This window comes from Mesocricetus auratus, unplaced genomic scaffold, assembly GCF_017639785.1.
Source record: "Mesocricetus auratus isolate SY011 unplaced genomic scaffold, BCM_Maur_2.0 Super-Scaffold_100035, whole genome shotgun sequence".
In the NCBI taxonomy this organism is placed as follows: Eukaryota; Metazoa; Chordata; class Mammalia; order Rodentia; family Cricetidae; genus Mesocricetus; species Mesocricetus auratus.
The window spans coordinates 1103723-1128423 of NW_024429214.1; the positions used below are offsets into that span (position 1 = coordinate 1103723).

The following is a 24701-nucleotide window of genomic DNA, read 5'->3' on the forward strand; positions in this document are numbered from 1 at the left end:
TCTATGTTATCTTACTTTTTGGAGAATATCTATCAAGGATCTTCTGGCTTTCAGAGTTTCTATGGAGAATCAGGTGTAATTTTGATAGGTTTGCCTTTATATGTTACTTGGTCTTTTGTGTTTGCTGCTCTTAAAATTCTTACTTTGTTCCTTATGTTTGTTTTGATTACGAATTGGCAAGGAGACATTTTGTGGCCAACTCAATTTGGTGTTCTGTAACCTTCTTCTGGAAAGGTTTCTTTTATGATTTGATGAGTATTTTTTTGTTTTCTGCAAATCTGAGTTTGGATTCTTCACCCTCTTTTATACCTATTTTGGTTAGGTTTATACATTTAACAGTGTCCGATTTTTCATGGATATTTTGTGTTTGGAATTGGTAGGACTCAAGATTTTCCTTTGAGGTTGAATCTATTTCTTGTACTAAATTTAGAGTGCTGGAGATTCTCTCTTCTATCTCTTGAATTTTGTTGGTTATGCTTGCCTCTGTGGTTCTTGATAATTTACCCAGCTTTTCTCATTCCAGAATTTTCTCAGAGTGTGCTTACATTGTTTGGATTGTTTCTTGCAGTATTTGGTTAATATATTCTCCAATTTTTTAAAGGATTTTACAATTTTTTCTTTTTTGGTCTCTTTCATCATCTTGAATTTGTTTTTAGTGTCATTCTCTACTTATTATTTGTAGGGATATTCAGATGTTGCTGGCATAAAGTCCCAAGACACTTTTACTTTCATATTTGTTTTTATGTTTTTGAATGTGTTCTTCTACTTTTATCCTCCCATTCTTTCTTCCAGTGGATGCAGTTGGGGTCTATTCCTCTTGGTGGGTATTGATACAAGAATTCTTTTCCAGTGGTACAAGAAGGTTCAATACTATGATGGGTCTCAGTTGGATCTGAAGCAATCTCCCTCCTTGTGGGTGGGATCAGAACCAGCAAAGCAATGTCAGCAGAATCGCAGTTGCTTGATTCCCATGGTTCAAGTAGACATACCTTCAGTCCACAGACCAGGAGACCCCAGAGTGGGCAAGCATAATTCGAGCCTGAGACAGGGCACCAAGCTCACCTCTACCCTGTGTTGAGGTTTGAGTAACCCATAAACTCATGGTTACTTGATCCACCTTGGCTAATGGATCAAAATTTGTTAATTGGTCAAGTTCTGTGTCTCTCTGCCTGCTCAGTTTTGGGATTGAAGGATGCACAACCACCTTGACCGTGCAAAGATGTTGGGTTTTATTTTGAGAGTATGTATAAGTGAAATAATTGTGGCTGAACTGGAACTAACTCTGTATACAAGGATAGTCACAAACTCACAGAGATGTGCATGCCTCTTATCTCCTGATTACTGAAGTTAAACATGTATATTAACGTGTGGCAATAATCAGTTTTAATTGAAATCCAAAAGGAAACCTGACATTTTAAAAAATGAAGAAGAAAACCATGACGTTTAGTGGCTCAGTCTAACAACCTGTACACTTGTATATTTAGATTTGGGATGAAAACTGTGAGTTTTAACCAAATAATAGGAATCCTGTTAAAAATAATGATATAGTTCTGGAGAGATTGCTTAGTGGTTTTAAACACAGGCTGCTCTTGCTAGAGGGCTGAAGTTTGGTTCCCAAAATCCACATTGTTAAAAATGTCCAAGCTCAATTTATAGGATATCTGATGCTGTCTTCTACCTTTCTGGGTTCCACAGAAACTTATTTGCTACACATGCGTACAATTTGTCAAAACACATACACAGGTAATAAGTATAAATTATTAAATATTACTGTGCATGTTAGCATACTTTATAAATCTCACTACTTAGATGCAGACACAGTGAGATTTTTAGGAGATCGTGGCCTCTCTTGTGTACAAAATGTGTTTCAGATATTCCAGGGCTTCCCAGAAACTGCTATTTTCTTATACCAAAGTAGTTTTAATAATAATGATAACATAAGAAGAATAGGCAGAAGAAGAAGGAGGAGAAGAAGAAGAAGAAGAAGAAGAAGAAGAAGAAGAAGAAGAAGAAGAGGAAGAAACAAAAAGAAGAGGAGAGGAGCATTTAAATGTCTCATAGCAGCATGTTGAGCACTGGGTAGGCAATGGATTGCAATCCCTCCTCTTTGAAATTGAGAAAGGAAGAGTGACTGAGGAAGAAGATGTTTATTCCAATCTGTATTATATGTGAGAACACAATTCCAAATATAATAATAGATTATATGTGTTATTAAGTTGGCTGCATGGAGCTGTAGGAGTGTCAACCAAGAATACAGAGAATATGAACATTTCTCAGATTAAACTGTGCAGAGTCTGCAATGTGTACTGAGGTCATTCTTCTTCGCTTTCAGATAAAAAGTCCTAGTCTTGAAAGCAATGTGTCATCTGTTTGCAAGGACTATTCTTATGGTTTCCAAATTGACAGTTTAATCTATTCTTTCCACTTGCCTCGCAGTAGTTGTAAACAGATGAATGGAATGGAGTTCTGGTCTAGGAATGTAGCAGACAGGGAGCTTGCCATGCATGTTCCATGTACTAAATTCTATCGTAATGTTGGGGAAAGAAACAATGAAAATGAACCCTGTAACATCTTTCATAGAGGAATACAGAAATAGCATAGATGCTATTAAAAATTTCCATACCTGAATTCTTGATCTTACTGGAGTGTGACAGTCAATCATTTGGGGGACAAAAATGTCAAATGTAGTGCAGATTTACATAGAGACCCTATATATAAATATATAACATTTGAATTCAGTGGTTGTATTGATGGACTGTCAAGATGACTAAGCAGGTATTGGCAATGCAGAGAAGCATATAGACCACAGGTTATTTTTCATTTATTACCCACTTTATTGAAGAGGAAATGGACATCACAAAATGAACAAAACAACAATGATGATATCCCATGCATGAGGTTTGATGACATATCTCTGATCCCAGTACCATGGAATTAGTGACAAAAATATCAAGAGGCTTAGGCTCATCTTTCCTACATAACACCCTATCTGAAAAAATAATATAAGTAGAAATGAAGTAGTGGGATGATTGAGAGAGCAATCTGTGGAAATATGGGATGAATTTGTCCTGTGTGTTCTCATGTCCTGTCTTCCAGAAGTGTCAGGTAGAGATCTGAAAGGCTCCTCTGCTTCAGAGACAAACCTGGATTTTCTGCAGCAGGCAGATCCCTCTTTTACCACCTCTTAATTGGAGAAAATTATTGGCGTCAGTAAACAAAAGTCTTAGGTATAAGTCAGGGATACTCTTCTGTTTTGAATTCAATCAATTTTTAATTCTTCCTGGAAGGACTTAATGGGATGATAGCTCACTGGAGACTTAGTGTTCATTTAAAAAGACTACACATGCAGGTATATTATATTAGTGGGCATGACAATTAGCTCTAGTACAAGCATAGGATTTTGTCTGTAAAAGAGACCTTGACGAATATTGGTTCCCAACCTTAATAATGTTATGGAATATATGTGATTATGTCACTCCAGGAGAACTTGACAAGAATAAAGTAGTCATCTGAAAGAAGCCATCTTAGTACATTTTGAGAGCTCCTGTGTAAAAAAATCAGCATCAACCATCGATCTCACTTCCTAGCCTTGCAAAGACATGTTTTCTTTTACAGGAAATTGTGTTTGTGCAGGTTCCTACCATGCTGGCTAGTTGGAAGCCTCCTCCCAAAACTTCTTAGCTTGATTTTTAAGAGACACTTCTAACTACATACATCTTGATGATAGTTTTGTCATGAAGGATGTCAACCATCAAAAGAGTAATTCTGTCAAAAAAGGAGTCTTGACCCAAAGTTTGAGGACCTCTTCTCTAAGTAGAACAATTTGCAACATGAGAGTAATATCAGGCAGAAATTTATTGCCCCCATGGACCCTCTACACTTCTTGGGTCTACTATACTCCCTCTGAATTGATTTCTCTCCTGCTTCCTGATGTTGCCTGATTACCATGTCCAGTTAAGTGCACTGAATGATGCACTCTCTTCGGTCGAGATACTTGGCTTTCTTTTGTTGTTGGCAGTTTCTGAAACTGATTCATTAATTTTAGAATTCTCTGTTGTCTACTTTTGGCTTCCTGATTGCAGCTGGAATGACTGCATGGAATTTGAAGGCAGGGGTGACAGTAGAAACCTGGAAGAGCTGGCTATACTGAGGCCTCTACCAGAATTCTGCAGCACCGACTTCAGATAGAGAAAATACAGGGGCAGAATGTGGTTGAAAACCTGACGCAAGACAGGAAGAAGGTGCGAGGCCAATGGATCCTGCTGCAGCACTGCTTGGAAGAATTGAAAGGGGTCTGTGAGGAAGAAGAACAAGTCATCAGAGACCTCCAGACACAGGATTAGCAGGTAGAGGAAAGCAGTTTGATCAAGTTTAGGTCCAGCAGCATTTCCTCATGTAATATTAAAATTTTTCCCTCAACCCCAAATGTTCTTTCACATATCACTTAACTAGCTCTCCCATACACATTTGAACCCTTCAGTCTCATGATATCCCACTTCTCATTCCTGTGTCCATGCATCAGTATTTCTGGGAAGTGAGTCTTTTGTAAGAAACTATGACTAGCAGGCCTTGTTGCTGTTCTTGAAGCAGTAGCTCAAGCAGGAAATGGGTGAATGTCACATCACACACTTACATGTTGTTTTGATGGAAGAGTATTATGTATTGATAGGAGGGAATGGGTAGCATGTCCTGTGGTTCATTTTCTTTTCAGTGTTCATGTTAGATCCCAGTGGGTGCTGGGGAAGCAGCTTGCAAGGAAGAGAGCCTACTATAAAGTCTCTGTTTCCATGTATGATGGTATGTGGCTTTTCTTCCGGCTATTCTCTGCACCCGGATATGGTCTCTTCACCATGATCAACTCTTGATTCACATTGAAAAAAACCTCAGTGGGAATTTGCCAGAATTTTTTCTGTGTGTTTCCCTGGCAATTTCTTCTGTCTCAGATCTTATAACATGTTTTTTGGGTTGACCAGGCATGTGGAATTGGCTTGTGACAGGCTAGAATTTTTTGAGGGAGGCGTGTTATGAGATATCTAACAAAAAGTTCTCCACCAAGCTTAACAGAGTCTAGTCAAGCAGAACATGTTCCACTATGCAATTTTGTATTGAAGAATGGATACAAGCATCATTGGATTCTTCTGAAAGAGCTGCTGTTCTTAGTCCACAGTTATATGATTATCTAGAAAGCTTTCTCCTCACCTTGTTTTGTGTATAATTTCATTCTGAGTGTCTTTTTGTCTCCCTGTTTCATTCTGTTTGTCTCTCTCTTTGTTTTAGGGGGGATTGGAGCTCTGTGAGGGGTGTAGTACACCATGCATGTTAATGAAGGCTTGAAGAGATCACTAGGGTTTTCAGTCTCTATCCAGAAACAGGCAACCATCCTTCCTAGAATCTTTGTGATTTGGTTAGACTTGAAGACCATCAAGGTGATGGGATTCTCCCTGTGTGCTTGTTTTCTTGTGTGAGTTTAAACCTCTAAACTAAGAACACAGTCTTCCAATGAACTAGAACAGCAGGGCTTGGAGGAAATCTGCAGGCCGAGAAGAAGTTGAGGGAGGTGATCATCCAGAAATAGATCTTAGCAGGAAAGCTGTACCATTACTTGAATGTGTCCCAGATGAGTTGAATTCTGAGCCAGACTGGGAGTTGGAAATTTCAGTCAGGTGAATCTCTTCTACCTTGCTTCTCTGCCTTTTGTGGGATCTGTATATGGACAAGCCTCCCAGGCAATATCAAGAAAAGAGTCATTCAGATTTCTGCTGATCTAGTCCATAAGAACTACTCTTCAGGAAACAATATGCTTGATACTCAGGGAGATGTAAAAGTGTGTCTGTCTTGCTACCTTCAGAGTTCTTTGTTAAGTTCTGTTAAGTTCTTAGGGGGCATGCCTTGAACTCAAAGAGCTCCTACGGTTTATGCCTCCTATGTCAGGGTCTTAAATAAAGATGTGTCTTACCTTTCCTGAAGAAAAATATAAATTCATTTGCAGACATAAGTTATAGGAAGAGAGTCCCACCCTTGCTCACTCTTATATAGCATTGGTTCTTCTATAGGGGCAATAATATCACATTCCAGTGACCTTCCATAGTATCATATTTCCAGAAACCATAACATTCAAGGGTGGATTTTCTTTCTTGACTCTGCCTTCCTATGTGTTAATCAACCAAAAAATGTATAAGTACACAAATGTATAAATGTAATAAATGTATGAACACCAATTTCCATACCAGAAAACACTCAACTCAATACTTAGAAGTGACATAGAAATTAATGGTCAATTGTCAAGTGAAGGAAAAGAGAGTTTCACTGAAGACTTAGAATATGGGTGTGTTCAAAGGAAACAATTCCAAAATGCTGCCATAGTGGGTGCCACAAATTCATTCAAAGGGTGTTCCAGAATGTTTTTTGCTCACAGAGTGAAGAAGGATAATACTTGGAACTGTGCATGACAATACACCAACACACACACACACACACACACACACACACACACACACACGTCTTAATATTTTCTTAATGGACAAGGACCTATATGGAGGGAGAAATGGCAAATTTGGGAAAGTAGAAAGGAGTGACTGTCTTTTCCACTTCATTCCTTGTTGGCGGTGGTACATTATATTACCACTTGGCACTTATTGAATTCTATTGGATTTCTGTTAGCTGTTAACAAGTGTGTCTTCATGTACCCTTAATATTTTCCATCAGATAAAAATTACATAATGTACCTAAAGTGTCAGCATGAGGAAATGGATATCACTAAATGAAGCATACAATAATGATGAGATTCCCATGCATGGACTATGGTGACATGTCTCTGATCATAGTACCATAAGTTAGGGACATAATAATCAGGAATCTTAGGCAGGATTTTGCTACATAAAACACTATCTGAAAAATAATATAAAAAATTAAAAAGAGAAATTGTTGACAGGGCAATCTGTGGAAATATGGGATGTCATGGCCCTGTGCATTCTCACATCTGGTCTCCCAGAAGTGTCAGTTGGAGATCTGAATTTCTGCTCTGTTTGGAAGACAAACCTGGATTTTCTGCAACAAGCAAAACCCTCTCTTATTATCTAGTAAGCCAAGTCCTTGGAGACAATTATTGACCTCTGACCATAAAATGCATAAGTGTAATTCAGGGGTACTTTTCATTCATACACCTTTTGAATACTTCCTGGAGGGACTTCATGGAGTCTGGTCTCCCTGGAGACTTAGACGATTACAAAGGGATCTTCAGAAAGAAGGACCGGATTGTTTTCCATTTGCTCCGTCCCACGTTGGATATTAGTGAAAGATGCACCATGAAGAGATAGTGCTGCCGGGCGTTGGTGGCGCATGCCTTTAATCCCAGCACTCGCGAGGCAGAGCTCGGCGGATCTCTGTGAATTCGAGGCCAGCCTGGTCTACAGAGCAAGTTCCAGGACAGCCTCCAAAACAATACAGAGAAACCCTGTCTCGAAAAACCAAAAAAAAAAAAAAAGAAATAGTGCTAAGTAGAAAGACCAAATGACTGATCTTGAAAAAACATTTTAAAATCCTGAGGAGGAATAAATAGTAAAATACTGCCCATAATAACCCTTAAACTCTTCTACTAGTGATTGGTTACCACTATGCTGTGACACATTAAAAGGAGTGGGTACAGCTGTAGCTCTAGATAGTAACCCAGAATTTCTCAAATGGAGAGATGATGAGGGGCACACAGAACTCTTTACCACTCAAACAGTTATTACTACTCATCCAGTTGCTTTAAGATATTCTGTTACCAGTAAATTGGAAAATTGGACAGGACTGGGTCATTTTTAACTATGGACATTGTGACTAAGCCACCGACCATATGGCCTACTCCAAGCACATTGAAGTCAGACCAACACAGGTAGGTAGATAAGTGGCCCATATCTAAAATAAAATTGGAAGCTGCACATCACCTGGTACAAGAGCAATTGGAAGCCAGACATATAGAACTTTCCACCTCCCTTAGGAACACACCTATTTTTTATCAGAAAAAGATAGGAAAATTGCTTCTATTACAGGATTTGACATATGTCAGTAAAACTGTGACGGTCATGGGTGCCACACAACCAGTTTTACCCACACCAGTAGGAATTACAAATTTTTAAATCTTTGGCGATGCACCTGATGGTATTGTTACCCACTGAAAGTCGTCTCAAAATGCCTAGCTACAACAGAATATTTACAGTTGGAAATGGAAAGATGGTGAAGACCATGAGGGCCTTTGTAAACCTTTTGTTTTAATTCATGGATTGGATGCAGCTGTTCTGTTCCAAGAAATTTCAATTAAGGAATTTTCATTTTCCACACATTTTTAAGGAAATTTTTCATTTCCTACTTAAGAGCTCCTATCAACTTTGTAAAGTAGTTGTTAAGGTTGTTTTATTCTACTTCAAATGTGTTGGACTGTTCAGGTAATACAGTTGAAGAATTATTAATTTCTGCTGATGCCACATTATCCACCATTGTATTTTATATGTTCTTGTATTGTCATTTACCCATCTGTGTTTAGGATGATTATAGTTATGAGTGTTTTTTCTTGTGTTGTCTATGTTGGGTGAGTGGCTTGTTCCTCTATTATCTGTTTAATTAATTGCCTTCTGGATTGAGAGGCTTTGGTGAGTGCCAATAATTCCATGCTTAGTAGTGTTTTCTCAGCTGACATTCGTGGGGATTTGAGTTCTTAATTCCAGCTTATGCTTATGTGTTGTATGTGGAATTTGGAGTCTGCTGTTCTTCTGAGTAGAGTGGGATGTGCATGTACCTGTGGAAACTGCACGAGCTTCAGTGGAGGTTTGGCAATGGGGAGGATGAAGAAATGGTTGGGTGTCTTAGTGGTTTTATTACTACAAAGTGTCAGCATAACCACAGCCACTATTACACAGGAAATATTTAATGGTGTTGTCTTAATTACAGTTTCAGAGATTTAATCCATTATCATCCTGATGGGGAGGAAAGTAATAGGGTGAATCATGGCAGATTCTCGACATGTGAATATATCTGGTGACTTAGCAAACTAATGAATGAGATATAAGGCCATGTCCTAGTCAATGAGAAGTAAGTCCAGGAAACCATCCTCTATATAATCTGACTTACTTCGAGAGCACAAGTTTTTTGCTTCTGAATACCATTTAATTTAATGAAAAATAGAAACAGTTAAGAATGACTTAATCAAAGTCTATGGCCTCCATTTTTCTAAATAAAAATTTCCCCAGCTACCTCCAATTTCTTTCCATTTTAGACTTTAGACTATTGATTGTGTTATGTGTATTAATTCAATATGAATAAAACCAAGACCCACACAAGACCCAGGTTCTATTTCAGGGCTAAAAACATGTTAATTACAGAAACAAACAATATCGACTATCTAGATATTTGGTCCTTCCTGCGAATTTTAACCTCAGAAAACAAGTGTTCTGTCTGGCAAAGCAGAAATAATAGGCAGTACACATGCTGTCTACAGCAATATAACTGGATAATTTACAGTTACTTTAAGTACACACCATGCATGCCAATGCTCCTTCCTCTGAACTATGTCATCTTCCTTATAAAGAAGATGGTTTCTCTAATGAGGTAATTAACAGTGCAGAAGCAGATATTGGGGTTCAACCTTCAAGCTGACAGTAAAGCAAAGAACACATGCCGGTAGATCTTACCACTACTAAGCAGAAATGGAATTGTGTGGCACCCAATACACAAGCAAGCATAAAATATTAGGTGAAACTCTGGAGATTGAAATGAATGTCTGGTTCTTTGTCATAAGAGGTCTCTTCTTTAATGTAGAGATGGAGCAGACTTACATACAGGCATATAGCACAGTGGAAAAACCACAGGTGGAGTAGAGTTTCCTTTAAGCTAGATGTTGATATAATGGGGCAAGACTGGGGCAAATCCGGTTAAGACACCCACTGGCTGGAGGTTCTTTTTGGCTAAAACTTAATAGTGTAGCAAGGCTGGGGCTCTGATCAGATATGCATGGCATGGATTAGATACAGGGTGGATCAAAGAAATCAGGCAAACTGAAAGTAGAGTCACTACTGGAGCCTACACAACACTTTATTTGGGGCTAATTTTATTCCCAAAGGACACAAACATGCCTGTGTAAAATCTTCAACCCCTATTTCCTCTAATAACCAGAAAAGTGTTTCACAGTGAGCAAATGCACACTTCAGAGAGCCTGTAATCTGCAGAGTTAATCCCACATTTGGGCGATTCAAAGGATTTACAACCTTTAGTTGGAAGAAAGAAGTGCTGCAGGTTTTGCTTTGTGTCCCAGGAGAGATTACCAGATAGTGAAGCCTGATTTCTGTGGAGTTATGAGGAAAGCTGGTTAGCAGGGAGGCCATGTTCATTCCACATGACATCAGCAGACCCTTCCTTGAAATTCCATTGTGGGTTCTTCCTGCAGCATCAGGTAAACAGGCCGGCTTCCCGGCCTGTGCTCCAGTGCTCTGCAGATCGCCTGGGACCTGCACAGAGCTCCCAACCCGGCAGGAGCCAAGCACCCCAGACCTCGGATCTTCGCTCACACCAACGAGACCAGGAAAGGAGAGGAGGCTGGGAGTCCAGGGAAGCTGGCGGTTCTTCCAGCAGCATCAGGTAAACAGGCCGGCTTCCCGGCCTGTGCTCCAGTGCCTGCAGATCCCCTGGGACCTGCACAGAGCTCCCAATCCCGGCAGGGAGCCAAGCACCCCAGACTCCGGATCTTCGCTCACACCAACGAGACCAGGAAAGGAGAGGAGGCTGGGAGACCAGCGAAGCGGCGGTTCTTCCAGCAGCATCAGGTAAACAGGCCGGCTTCCCGGCCTGTGCTCAGTGCCTGCAGATCCCCTGGGAACTGCACAGAGCTCCCAATCCCGGCAGGAGCCAGGCACCCAGACCCCAGGTCTTCGCTCTCACCAGCGAGACCAGGAAAGGAGACTGAGGCCGGGAGTCCAGGGAAGCGGCGGTTCTTCCAGCAGCATCAGGTAAACAGGCCGGCTTCCCGGCCTGTGCTCCAGTGCCGGCAGATCCCCTGGGACCTGCACAGAGCTCCCAATCCCGGCGGGAGCCAAGCACCCCAGACTCCGGATCTTCGCTCACACCAACGAGACCAGGAAAGGAGAGGAGGCTGGGAGTCCAGCGAAGCAGCGGTTCTTCCAGCAGCATCAGGTAAACAGGCCGGCTTCCCTGCCTGTGCTCCAGTGCCTGCAGATCCCCTGGGACCTGCACAGAGCTCCCAATCCCGGCGGGAGCCAAGCACCCCAGACTCCGGATCTTCGCTCACACCAACGAGACCAGGAAAGGAGAGGAGGCTGGGAGTCCAGCGAAGCGGCGGTTCTTCCAGCAGCATCAGGTAAACAGGCCGGCTTCCCGGCCTGTGCTCCAGTGCCTGCAGATCCCCTGGGACCTGCACAGAGCTCCCAATCCCGGCGGGAGCCAAGCACCCAAGACTCCGGATCTTCGCTCACACCAACGAGACCAGGAAAGGAGAGGAGGCTGGGAGTCCAGGGAAGCGGCGGTTCTTCCAGCAGCATCAGGTAAACAGGCCGGCTTCCCGGCCTGTGCTCCAGTGCCGGCAGATCCCCTGGGACCTGCACAGAGCTCCCAATCCCGGCGGGAGCCAAGCACCCCAGACTCCGGATCTTCGCTCACACCAACGAGACCAGGAAAGGAGAGGAGGCTGGGAGTCCAGCGAAGCGGCGGTTCTTCCAGCAGCATCAGGTAAACAGGCCGGCTTCCCGGCCTGTGCTCCAGTGCCTGCAGATCCCCTGGGAACTGCACAGAGCTCCCAATCCCGGCGGGAGCCAAGCACCCAGACCCCAGGTCTTCTCTCCCACCAACGAGACCAGGAAACCAGAGGACCCAGGGAGACCAGGGGAGTAGCTGTTCTGGATCAAGTACAACAGGACCCAGCATAGGGTCCAGGGGACCAGGTAAGAGGATAAGCGCCCCAGATTCCTGTTCTTCTTCTCCACCCACGGGACCAGCATTCGGACAAGGAATAGAAGAACCACCAGATTATTGGACTTGCTAGCACCCACCAAAGGGAACGCTGGTCCCCAGACCAGTAAGGGGCTCTTTCTGTACCCACTAGAAGAAGAGATGGGAAAGAGACAATACAAAAACACAGTCAGCAACAGAAAAACAAATATGACACCGCCAGATTCTAGAGACTCCACACCAGCAAGACCCCAACATTCCAATGCGGACGAAGCAGAAGAGAACGACCTTAAAAGCACTTTCATGAAAATGATAGAGGCCCTAAAAGAGGATATTGGAAAATCCCTCAAAGAAATGGAAGAAAAAACAAACCAAAAAATGCAAGAATTGGAAGAAAAAACAAACCAAAAAAGGCAGAAAATGGAAGAAGAAATGAAGCAAAAAATGCAAGAAATGGAAGAAAAAACAAAGCAAAAAATGCAAGAATTGGAAGAAGAATCATACCAAAAAAGGCAGGAAATGGAAGAAGAAACAAAGCAAAAAATGCAAGAAATGGTAGAAAAAACAAAGCAAAAAATGAAAAAAATGGAAGAAGAAACAAACCAAAAAAGGCAGGAAATGGAAGAAGAAACAAAGCACAAAATGCGAGAAATGGAACAAAAAACAAACCAAAAAATGCAAGAAATGGAAGAAAGAACAAACCAAAAAATTCATAAAAGGCAACAAACGGACGAACAGATAAACAGAAAATTGCAAGAAGCAATGCAAACACTGCAAGGGTTGAAAACTGAAATAGAGTCATTAAAAAAAACACAATCTGAAGAAAGGCAGAAAATAGAAAAGCTGGACAAACAGACAGGCACTACCAATACAAGCATTACCAACAGAATAGAAGAGATGGAAGAGAGAATCTCAAGTGTTGAAGATACGCTAGGAGAAATGGATTTATCAACCAAAGAAAACCTTAAATCCAACAAATCCTTAACACAAAACATCCAGGAAATATGGGACACCATGAAAAGACCAAACCTAAGAATAATAGGTATAGAAGAAGGAGAAGAAATCCAGCTCAAAGGGGCAGAAGGCATATTCAACAAAATCATAGAAGAAAACTTTCCCAACCTTAAGAAAGACATGCCAATGAAGGTACAAGAAGCCTACAGAACACCAAATAGAGTGGACCACAAAAAAAATCCCCTCGCCACATAATAATCAAGACCCCAAACATACAGAATAAAGAAAGAATATTAAGAGCAGCTAAGGAAAAAGGTCAAGTAACATATAAAGGCAGACCTATCAGAATTACACCTGATTTCTCCATGGAAACGCTGAAAGCCAGAAGGTCCTGGATAGATATTCTACCTACACTAAGAGACCACGGATGCCAGCCCAGACTACTATACCCGGCAAAGCTCTCAATCACTATAGACGGAGAAAACAAGATATTCCATGACAAAACTAGATTCAAGCAATATGTGTCCACTAACCCAGCCCTACAGAAAATTTTGGAAGGAAAACTCCAACCCAAGGAAGCTAACTACAACCAGAAAAACATAAGCATTAGAGAATCTCTCTCTACCAACAGCCAAAAGAACAAAGGGGTGAAATTCCACACATAATTCCACCAACAACAACCATCGCAAATCGAAGAAGGATGAGCAATCATTGGTCATTAATATCCCTCAATATTAATGGCCTTAACTCACCCATAAAAAGACACAGACTAGCAGATTGGATTCGAAGACAGAACCCTTCCTTCTGCTGCATACAGGAAACACACCTCACCCTTAAAGACAGACATTACCTGAGAATTAAAGGTTGGGAAAAAATTTTTCAATCGAATGGACCCAAGAAACAAGCCAGGGTAGCAATCCTAATATCTAACAAACTAGACTTTAAAATAAAATCAATCAAAAGAGATGAAGGAGGTCATTACATACTCATCACAGGTGAAACCCACCAAGAGGAAGTGTCTATTCTGAACATCTATGCCCCAAATACAAAGGCATCCACATTCGTTAAAAAAACATTATTAGAACTTAAATCTCATCTAAAGCCCCACACAGTTATAGTGGGAGATTTCAACACACCACTCTCACCACTAGACAGGAATACCAAACAGAAACTCAACAAAGAAGCAAAAGGGCTAATAGAAGTAATGACCCAACTGGGATTAACAGATATCTATAGAACATTTCATCCACATAAAAAAGAATATACCTTCTTCTCACCACCACATGGAACCTTCTCAAAAATCGACCACATACTTGGCAACATATCAAACCTCAGCAGCTACAAAAAAATTGGAATAACTCCATGCATCTTATCAGACCACCATGCTTTAAAATTAGAATTCAACAACAACACAAATTGCAGAAAACCTACAAACTCATGGAAATTGAATAATGCTCAACTGCACCATCCCTGGGTCAAAGAGGAAATAAAAAAGAAATTAAAGACTTCCTCGAATTCAATGAGAATGAAGACACAACATACCCAAACCTATGGGACACTTTGAAAGCAGTGCTACGGGGAAGTTCATAGCGCTAAATGCTCACATGAAGAAACAGGAGAACAGTTATACCAGAGAATTAACATCACAGCTGAAAGCTCTAGAACACAAAGAAGCACACTCCCCAGGAGGAGTAGACGCCAGGAAATAATCAAATTGAGGGCTGAAATCAATAAAGTAGAAACCAGGAAAACAATACAAAGAATCAACGCAACGAAGAGTTGGTTCTTTGAGAAAATCAACAAGATAGACAAACCTTTGTCCAAACTTACCAAACAGCAGAGAGTGAACACGCAAATTAACAAAATTAGAAATGAAAAGGGGGACATAACAACAGACTCTGAGGAAATCCAGAGAATCATTAGGTCATACTTTGAAAACCTGTACTCCACAAAATTCGAAAATTTAAAGGAAATGGATGACTTCCTGGACAGCTATCAATTGCCAAAACTAAATCAAGAACAGATAAGCAATTTAAATAGACCTATAACCCCTATGGAAATAGAAGCTGTCATCAAAAGTCTCCCAACCAAAAAAAGCCCAGGTCCAGATGGCCTCAGTGCAGAATTCTACCAGAAATTCAAAGAACAGCTTATACCAATTCTTCTCAAAGTGTTCCACACAATAGAAGCAGAAGGGTCTTTGCCAAACTCTTTCTATGAGGCTTCAATAACCTTGATCCCCAAGCCACACAAAGATACAACTAAGAAAGAGAACTTCAGACCAATATCCCTCATGAACATTGATGCAAAAATACTCAATAAAATACTGGCAAATCGGATCCAAGAACACATCAAAACAATCATTCACCACGATCAAGTAGGTTTCATCCCAGGAATGCAGGGATGGTTCAACATACGAAAATCCATCAACGTAATCCACCATATAAACAAGCTGAAAAACAAAAATCACATGATCATCTCACTAGATGCTGAAAAAGCCTTTGACAAAATCCAACACCCCTTCATGATAAAGGTCTTGGAGAGATCTGGGATAACAGGGACATACTTAAACATAATAAAAGCTATATACAGTAAACCAACAGCCAACATCAAACTAAATGGACAGAAACTCAATGCAATTCCTCTAAAATCAGGAACAAAACAAGGCTGTCCACTCTCTCCATACCTTTTCAACATGGTACTTGAAGTCCTAGCTATTGCCATACGACAACAAAGGGGGATCAAGGGGATACAAATTGGGAAGGAAGAGGTCAAACTTTCACTGTTTGCAGACGATATGATAGTTTACATCAATGACCCAAAGAACTCTACCAGGGAACTCTTACAGCTGATTAACACCTTCAGCAAAGTGGCAGGCTACAAGATCAACTCAAGAAAATCAGTAGCCCTACTATATACAGATGATAAAAGGGCTGAAAGAGAAATCAGAGAAACATCACCCTTTACAATTGCCACAAACAACATAAAATACCTTGGGGTAACGCTAACCAAACAAGTGAAAGACCTGTATCGTAAGAACTTTGAATCTTTAAAGAAAGAAATTAAAGAAGCCCTCAGAAAATGGAAAGATCTCCCATGCTCTTGGATAGGTAGGATCAATGTAGTAAAAATGGCAATCCTGCCAAAAGCAATCTACAGATTCAATGCAATCCCCATTAAAATCCCAGCACAGTTCTTCACAGACCTTGAAAGAACAATAATCAATTTTGTATGGAAAAACAAAAGACCCAGGATAGCCAAAACAACCCTGTTCAACAAGGCAACGTCCGGAGGCATCACCATCCCTGACCTCAAGCTCTATTATAGAGCTATAGTCCTGAAAACAGCTTGGTATTGGCACAAAAATAGACAGGTAGACCAATGGAATCGAATTGAAAACCCGGGTATTAACCCACACACGTACGAACATCTGATCTTTGACAAAGAAGCTAAAAATATACAATGGAATAAAGAAAGCATCTTCAACAAATGGTGCTGGCATAATTGGAGACTGGCATGTAGAAGAATGCAGATCGATCCATGTCTATCGCCATGCACAAAACTTAAGTCCAAATGGATCAAAGACCTCAACATAAATCCAGCCACACTGAACCTCTTAGAAGAGAAAGTGGGTGGTACCCTTGAACAATTGGTACAGGAGACAGCTTCCTGAACATAACACCAGTAGCACAGGCAGTAAGATCAACAATTAATAAATGGGACCTACTGAAACTGAGAAGCTTCTGTAAGGCAAAGGACACAGTCAGCAAGACAAAAAGGCAGCCCACAGAATGGGAAAAAATATTCACTAATCCCACATCTGACAGAGGGTTGATCTCCAAAATTTACAAAGAACTCAAGAAGCAAGTCTCCAAAACACCAAAGGACCCTATTAAAAAGTGGGCTGCAGAACTAAATAGAGAGTTTTCAATAGAGGAGTCTAAAATGGCTGAGAGGCACTTGAGAAAGTGCTCAACATCCTTAGCCATCCGGGAAATGCAAATCAAAACAACTCTCAGATACCATCTCACCCCTGTCAGAATGGCTAAAATCAAAAACACCAATGACAATTTATGCTGGAGAGGATGTGGTGAAAGGGGGACACTCCTCCATTGCTGGTGGGAGTGCCAACTGGTTCAGCCACTTTGGAAATCAGTGTGGAGATTCCTCAGAAAAATGGGAATAAACCTACCACAAGACCCAGCAACTCCACTCTTAGGCATATATCCAAAAGATGCCCATTCATACAACAAAGAGGTCTGTTCCACTATGTTCATAGCAGCTTTATTTGTAATTGCCAGAACGTGGAAGCAACCTAGATGTCCCTCACCTGAAGAGTGGATAGAGAAAATGTGGTACATCTACACAATGGAGTACTATTCAGCAGAAAAAAATAATGGAATCATGAGATTCGCAGGCAAATGGATGACACTAGAAGAAACCATCCTGAGTGAGGTAACCCAGTCACAAAAAGAGAAACATGGCATGTACTCTCTCATATATGGATTTTAGACATAGATCTGGGGAGTGCCAGCCTACAATCCTATGGCCAGAGAGTCTGGGAAACAGAAACTTTATTTAGTGGCTGATCGAAGAAGAGGCAGACTCCCTTGGTTAAGTACTGAGCTGAACTCAAGAAAGCCAGTAACAGAGAGGAGGACTGATGATCAAAGGGATTAAGACTGGGCTGGTTTAACCCCCAGAAACAGCTGACCAGACAAAGGTTAACTCTTGAATCCCAGGCATTAGCCTGGGAAGCCAGCATGGGACTGATCAAGACCCCCTGAATCTGGGTGTCAGTGAAGAGGCCTAGGGAATCTATTGAGCCTTGGGCAGCAGATCAGTACCCATCCCAAGTATACACACGGACTTTGGACTCCAATAGAACAATGTGAGGTGCACTCTCACCCAGAACTCTTGGGAAAGGGTCTAGGCCCTGCCCTATATGAAATGACACACTATGGACACCCCCATGGAGGGCCTCACCCTCCCTGGAGAAATGAGAGGATAACGGGGGGAGGGGAGGGCACGGGAGGAAGGGAGGGAATGGGAGAGGGACCTGGAACTGACTTGTGAAGCAACCTTGATTCTTATCTAAATTTAAACTGGAAAATAAAATAAAAAAAAAAGTTTGACTCCGCTGCCTGACCAGTCTTGGTAAATTATAATGGTCTAATGATAAATAAAAAAGAGGAGGCTTCTTTGTAGCTGCCCCATATCACATGCCTGGGAATATTCCCAAAGGCCACCCAACACAATTGCCAACTTTGCAGGGCATGCCACATGTAGGGAGGGGCCCAGGTGACAAGCCTGAGAGAATTGGTGATGGCAACTTAGAACTCCATGCCCCAAAAAGCACCAAGGAGCAGATCCACCCCAAGAACATGTATTTTATAGTTATGTGTTAAAATGGAAATTTTTCAAATTACAGGTCATCAATTCAGGTGAGATATTTACCTTCCAGGGAGAAATTGTTTGGAAAGGACTAAATGGAAAAAATTGCTATCTGTGTGGGTTTATAGAATTACATTTTAAAGCTGTAGTTATAAATGCTCCATGGTATGGTCATCAAAAAAGAAGATAAAGGAATATGTTAGAAGAATAAGAAAGAAAAGCAGAAAGTTAAACATATTTATTATTTAACACAGAAGGCAAATGCACATTACAAAAATGTGTCCTTTTCTACAAATCATTCTGGTAATTTAATTAGGTTCTCATCTTTCACTTGTAAAAATTTATTCAAATAAATGAAAAGCCATATTTAAAGCCAGAAACACCTATAAATCAAGAAATATAGTATACTCAACAGTATGTTGGGATGAGTAAGATCATATTGATTAGAGAGAACACAAAAACGACAGAAACAGATCAGATGGGACTATATGAATACAAAATGTTTCTGTATGGAAACAATTAGCAGTACACAAAGACACCCAATTGACAGGAGACAATCTCTACCAGAAATACTTAAGATAAGGGCCCATACATAGAATAAAAAGAGTTTTAGAAATTATATAAAAAAGAACTAAAACTGCAATGCAAGAAATGGGTAAGTAACTCAATAGACACACTTGAAAGACAAATACACACATGGCCAGTAAATATTGCAAGTGTTCAGGATCCCTACAATGATGTCATGTAATCACAAACAAGAGATGATTTGAAATTTAGATGTTATCAACTAACCATTAAACAAGAATTAGTAAAGATCAGGAATGAAAGAAATACTCATACACTGCTGATCCTTTTAGAGTAGTGCAAATTCATAAAATCATCGTGGGAAACAGTATGGAAATCATTGAGAAAACTGAAGAGAAAATATATGACCCATCACTGTCACTCCTCAGGACATAATCAGATACCTCCACATCCCAATACTTAAAATATTTGCACATATTATTCAGTGCTACTGCATTCACCATAGCAAAGTATTAGAATAAAAAATTATATATATATATATATATACATATATATATGTGTATGTATTATGGAATACCTTGCATTTGAAGAGAAAACGTCAACAAAATTTCCTGTAAAATGGACTTAGAATGCGTACTATTTAGTGAAGTCACAAAATGTCAGAAAGAGGAAACCCCATTTTCCTCATACACAGAAACTGGTCAATAATATGTGTATATGAGGAACAATATGCATGAGGGCACACTTGAAAAATGAGGAAAGATCAAATATCAAGCTAGAGGAAGGACTGAATAAAGGGAATGAACACCACTTATAAAATCAGTTATATAGCTAAATGCTCTTCTAGCTCTAATTCTATCGCAGTTATTTTTCTTTTTTTGATGGATAACTTGATAAATATATATTCAATAACCAATGTGTAAAACCCTTTTGTAAGGCTCCAGTGTTTATGTTCCCAATGACTATTTTGGAGGGTTTCTCTGTGGCTTTAGAAGCTTTCCTAGAACAAGATCTTGCAGACCGGGCTGGTCTATAACTCACTGAGATCTCCCTGCTTCTGCCTACTGAGTGCTGGGATTAAAGTCTCCCAGTGAGTATTCTTACTAAATAAATTTATATTTTTTTGTACAGGGTTTGGGTCTGGTTAAATGCAGTGTGTGAATTTTTATGTTTGTTTATTTCAAACAATTTTTAGAAAAAAATTTAAAGTATTTCCAGCACCAAACTTAATAATTTGCAGTATCTAACATATAATATTTCTAGAAAGGTGGACATGTCCACTAAGCTGGGTCATGGTTATTGGAGATTCAGCCAATTCCTTCTGTTTTTCTCCTTTATATTTCTCTTTCAGGAGCAATGGGCAGATAGATGACTTGCACTCATTCATATAAGGGATGAAAAAAATGAAAAAATTAATACTGAGAGCTGTTAAAGAAAATGTTGTTTACACTATATGCAATTATAGAAATTTCATACAGTGACTGATGGAAGCAGAGAAAAACACCGACAGTTAAACACTGAACTGCACCCATGGAACCCAGTGACAGGGAGAGAGGAATGATGAAAAAATTGGCAAAGAATAGGCTGGCAAAACCAGCAGAGTCAGCTGATCTGAACAAGGGGTCTCTTGGAATGCATACAGACAGCAGGGAGGCCAACACGGGACTGATTCAGAACCCCTGAGTGTGAGAGTCAGTGAGGAACCCTGGACAACCTATGAGGCCATGGGCAATAGATCAGTGTTTATCCTTTGCATACAAAAGGACTTCGTGTGTCCATAACAAAAAGAAGAATGTTCTCTCAGCCTGGACTTTTAGGGAAGTTCCTCTACCCTGCCATGAGCAAAATGATAGACTCTGGATATCCCCTATGTGGAAGGAAGTGGGAAAAGGGTGGGAGACTTGGGGGGATGTTGGGTGGGTGCTGGAGGGAGAGGGAACTGGGATTCAATTGTGAAACAAGCTGTTTAAAATTAAAGTAATAAAAAAGGGAAAATGTCAAATCACATGAAGATACCATAGCAACCAAAATACCAGATATCCAGATAATGATCTTAAATCCAGAGAACACTAAACGTCATTTAAAGTTGAAGGGAAAACCTGTCTAACTATATTATTACATCAAGAAACAAATTTATCTTAAAATTGATGGAGAAGAAAGTGCATGTCAAAATTCTCTCATGTTAAGATAATTGATTTCACTAAAGCAGCTTTGCAGACAATAATTATATTTAAAATTAATACAGAAGAATCAGAAAATTTACCTATGAGAATATGGGAATTAATAAACTTCATGTGAGGAATCTTATATTCCAGACAAATGAGAGGTAATCATCCCTGGGCAAGACAGAAAATCATTAATTCTCACACAGATGGAAGAAAAACACTGCTAACAATAAAAAGCATCAACAACATCATAGAGAAGACATAGTAAATAAAAATACTGTGATGAAAAATCTAGCCCCTCTGGGATGCAATATGGACAATCCTCAAATAAATCAATCCTCTAATTATATTAATTTATCAAGTCAACCAAGCCCTTTCATGCCTTGGCATAGTCTCAAAGGACTTGGTATCCTTCTCCAAAAAATACTTACTCAGGCTTTCTTCATAATAGCCACAAAAAGGAAGCATCCTAAATATTTCTGAACTGGACAAATAGATAGTGAAAATGTGTTACACATACACTATGAAACACAATTCAGCTCTAAAGAGAATTGAAATCATGAGTTTTCTGCTAAATACATGGACCAAGAAAGGATCATATTGAGTGCCTACCCTCAGACACAGAATAACAGAGATGGCATCTTCTCTCTTATAGTCAGTTCTTATCTCCAAGCTTTAAAAGAGAGTCCACAACCTGAAGTAACTGGAATATTCACAAAATAAAAAGGAGACTCATGTATGGAGCGGGGAAAATGGGCAGCAGAAAAAACAGGAAATAATAATTGTAAAAGGAAGAAATTGAGTGTGTGTGTGGGGGGTGAATAATGAGGAAGTGATAGACAAAAATAAAAAAGAAGAGAGAATAAATTAACTGTAAGGATGTATGAAAATGTTTTAACGTTTCTAAATATTATCATATACAAATATGGCTGTAATATATCCAAGTGTCTATAAGCATATCCAGTTAGAGTATAAATGATACCTTCCAATCTTAACTCATGATGCTCTTCACCAGGGCCATGGACATTCTCACAAAGCAACCACAGAATCCTGCTTTGATATTGTTGGTCACGGATGTTCTTGATATTTCAAAAACAGTAGAGTCTATTGTGGATGTCCCCTGTGCCTCCCAGAAGTAGCAGGTGAGGTCTATTCGGAAGAAGCCAAGTGCTTCAGTAAGAGCCAGGAGTCTTGATGTGGACAAGAATTTAAACCATCCAAATTGGGGACAAGCTTTTTTGGTATCATAATGCAATCTGTAAATTTAAAAGCCAACAGTCCTTCCCAGGTATGAAAATTATGAACCATAAAAATGGTCTGCCCTGCATGATAACCTGAAGGCTGCAAGAGCAGCACACATACATTGGTGGTAACCAACAGCTTATAATTGGACTTAAGGAGGACTCAACCACAGGAAATTCATTTCTGGAACTGAAAGCCTAGCCTATTTCTGAGCGTTAGGCAAGGATATATCTTGAAGTAGAACCTAAATGTACTAGGCATGGCTCACATGATTATTCATATAAGATGGATTTTCCAACTAGTACCAATTCTTATGTAGAAAGTCTTGTCATAGCTATAGCGGGATAATTCTGAGATCTTTCTCAGTGGAAGCCTATAGAAATATTTCCAGTAAAACAGAATGCGGGAAAACTGAATGTATCCCACTGGATCATTCACTACTATCTCCCCCCTCTCTACTTTCTAGGACTTTTTGTCTGGCTCCGCAGGTGAGCAGATCTGGGGGATTACTTGCCCCCAACATGAGCAAGAGATCATTCAGAAGGGAAGTACCTGGATTGTTAACACAGAACTGTACTCAAGTTGTGAAAGATATAGGCCCCTTCAAGTGATTCCCCATTTGACATAAACAGGCATAGCCCTGAAAATAACTACAAACCACCTTCAGTGACTGTAACTGGAATGCCACTTCCAATCACTACGCAGTCAAACCTCAGGAGCAGACATGGTACTGAATATTTGGGATCACAAAAGCACACAAGATGAATTACTTAATTTACTATAGACCAAATTTTATGAAAATCTGCCTGAGAGAATTACACTTAACAAGTATTTTTCCAAGAAACCCTCAGGAGGAGCAAGGGAGACAGCAAGCAAACTGTTCTCACCCACAAAAAGCAGACTGCTGCAACTCTGCCACAGCCATTCTCTGTAACAATCCCCCTGAGCAGGCTGCAGGCATTGACCCTCCTCTTGTGGGAATTACACAGTCTCACCACTAGGTGGCAGTTCACAACAAACTAAAACACAGTAGGTTTTGTAGCCAGAATTCTCTTTTTATTTTCTTTCCTACACACAAGTCTAGTTTATTATGGCAAAGGTGAATATGCCTCCTTCTGCACAACAGTAACCAGTAAAACTGATCGCCAACATAACTCGGTACAAAACAGGTCTGTTTCCGTATTAGAAAAGGAGGGGAAAAAAGCCTTTACATGTGTTTTTAGATCCCATTTGAAAACAGGGAAAAAAGACAGAGAGAGACAAACAAAAAGAAATCCACCATTGTCCTCACAGTCCAGTTTTCAAACCCCCTCGAGGGATTACGGACAAAGCTTCTGGGTCCTGTCATTTCTGTGGATATGCCCGGCTGTTCAACTGGTGTCCATCTGTGCATTGTACTCATCCAGCTGTGCATCCAACTGCTCGACAGAAAGATGCTGCTTTGAGTTCCTGCTCGTAGCTCTACCTCTTCCAGGGCTGCCTCCACGGGTCCCTCTCCGGATGAGGCCACCACCAAAACACCCTGAGCCATGGTTTCTCCTCATGGCACCTCTGTTTATTCTCTGTGCAGGTTTTCCTTGTGAGTCAGTCTGCGATGAGACAAGCTGAATGTTCATTGGGCGGCCATCTAAAGGGACACCATCGTACTGTTTCATAGCCTTCAGAGCATCTGCCTTCTGTAGAAAGTGCACATGTGCTGTCCCTAAACTACGTCCAGAGCAATCATAGTGCACAGCTGCTGTCTTCAGTGTTCCAAACTCTGAGAAGAGTTCCTGAATATCCGCGTCTGACACCCCGCAGTCAAGGTTTGACACAAACAGCTTTCCGCCCATCTCCATGCTGGCTCCACCACGGAAGTGACTGTCGAATAGGTCATGCTGCCCCTTGTTGGAGAGTTGTATAGGCCTGCTGTAGGGAGCCGGCCTGTTCCTGCCTCCTCCGGCAGAGCCACCACTCATGGTAGGCCGGTTCTTCAGAGACCTGCTGCGTCGATTCCCCCACACAGGGGCCTGCATGGCACCACCGTGGCGGCCCTGGTAGCCGGCCCTGCTCCAGCCCTGGCCTTTGCCGCGACTGCCTTGCTGGCTCCGGTTCAGCTTAATGATGTCATCCAAAGACATATCCATTTTGTCGGCCATTTTGGTCTCGGAATCAGAACTCGTGGTCTCCGGGAATCTAATTCGTGTTTAAAACCCTGGAATCAGACACCAGGACAATACTGAACAATTGGATTGCAGACCTGTGTCAAGACCACCTTGTTTAAAACTCCTTTAATAACTGGGAAAATACTGTGGCCTGGTACCATGAAACAGGCTCAAGAGTGCGACTTTAAGGACCCAGCACAAAAATACAAATTTCTTTTTCTCCTTTTCTTTTTTTTGTCAGAGAAATATTCTCACCACGAAGCACAGGTTGAAGTAGAAATCAATATAGTGAAGGGATAGCCTGTATCTCCCTGACATCCAGCTGTCTTTGCCTCACCAATGA

General features: G+C 40.7%; 1 protein-coding gene across 1 annotated transcript; it reads right to left on the reverse strand.

The window, feature by feature from the left end:
• Positions 1 to 23248: 23248 nt before the first annotated feature.
• LOC121135284 (THO complex subunit 4-like) lies at positions 23249 to 24403 on the reverse strand. The gene has a single exon (XM_040733796.1). It carries the CDS (start codon positions 24350 to 24352, stop codon positions 23585 to 23587), a length of 768 nt encoding a protein of 255 aa, XP_040589730.1. The 5' UTR covers positions 24353 to 24403; the 3' UTR covers positions 23249 to 23584.
• Between the last annotated feature and the right edge of the window lie 298 nt (positions 24404 to 24701).

Coding starts and splice junctions, on each gene's coding strand:
- LOC121135284 (XM_040733796.1), bottom strand. CDS start 24,352: ATGGCCGACAAAATGGATATGTCTTTGGATGACATCATTAAGCTGAAC.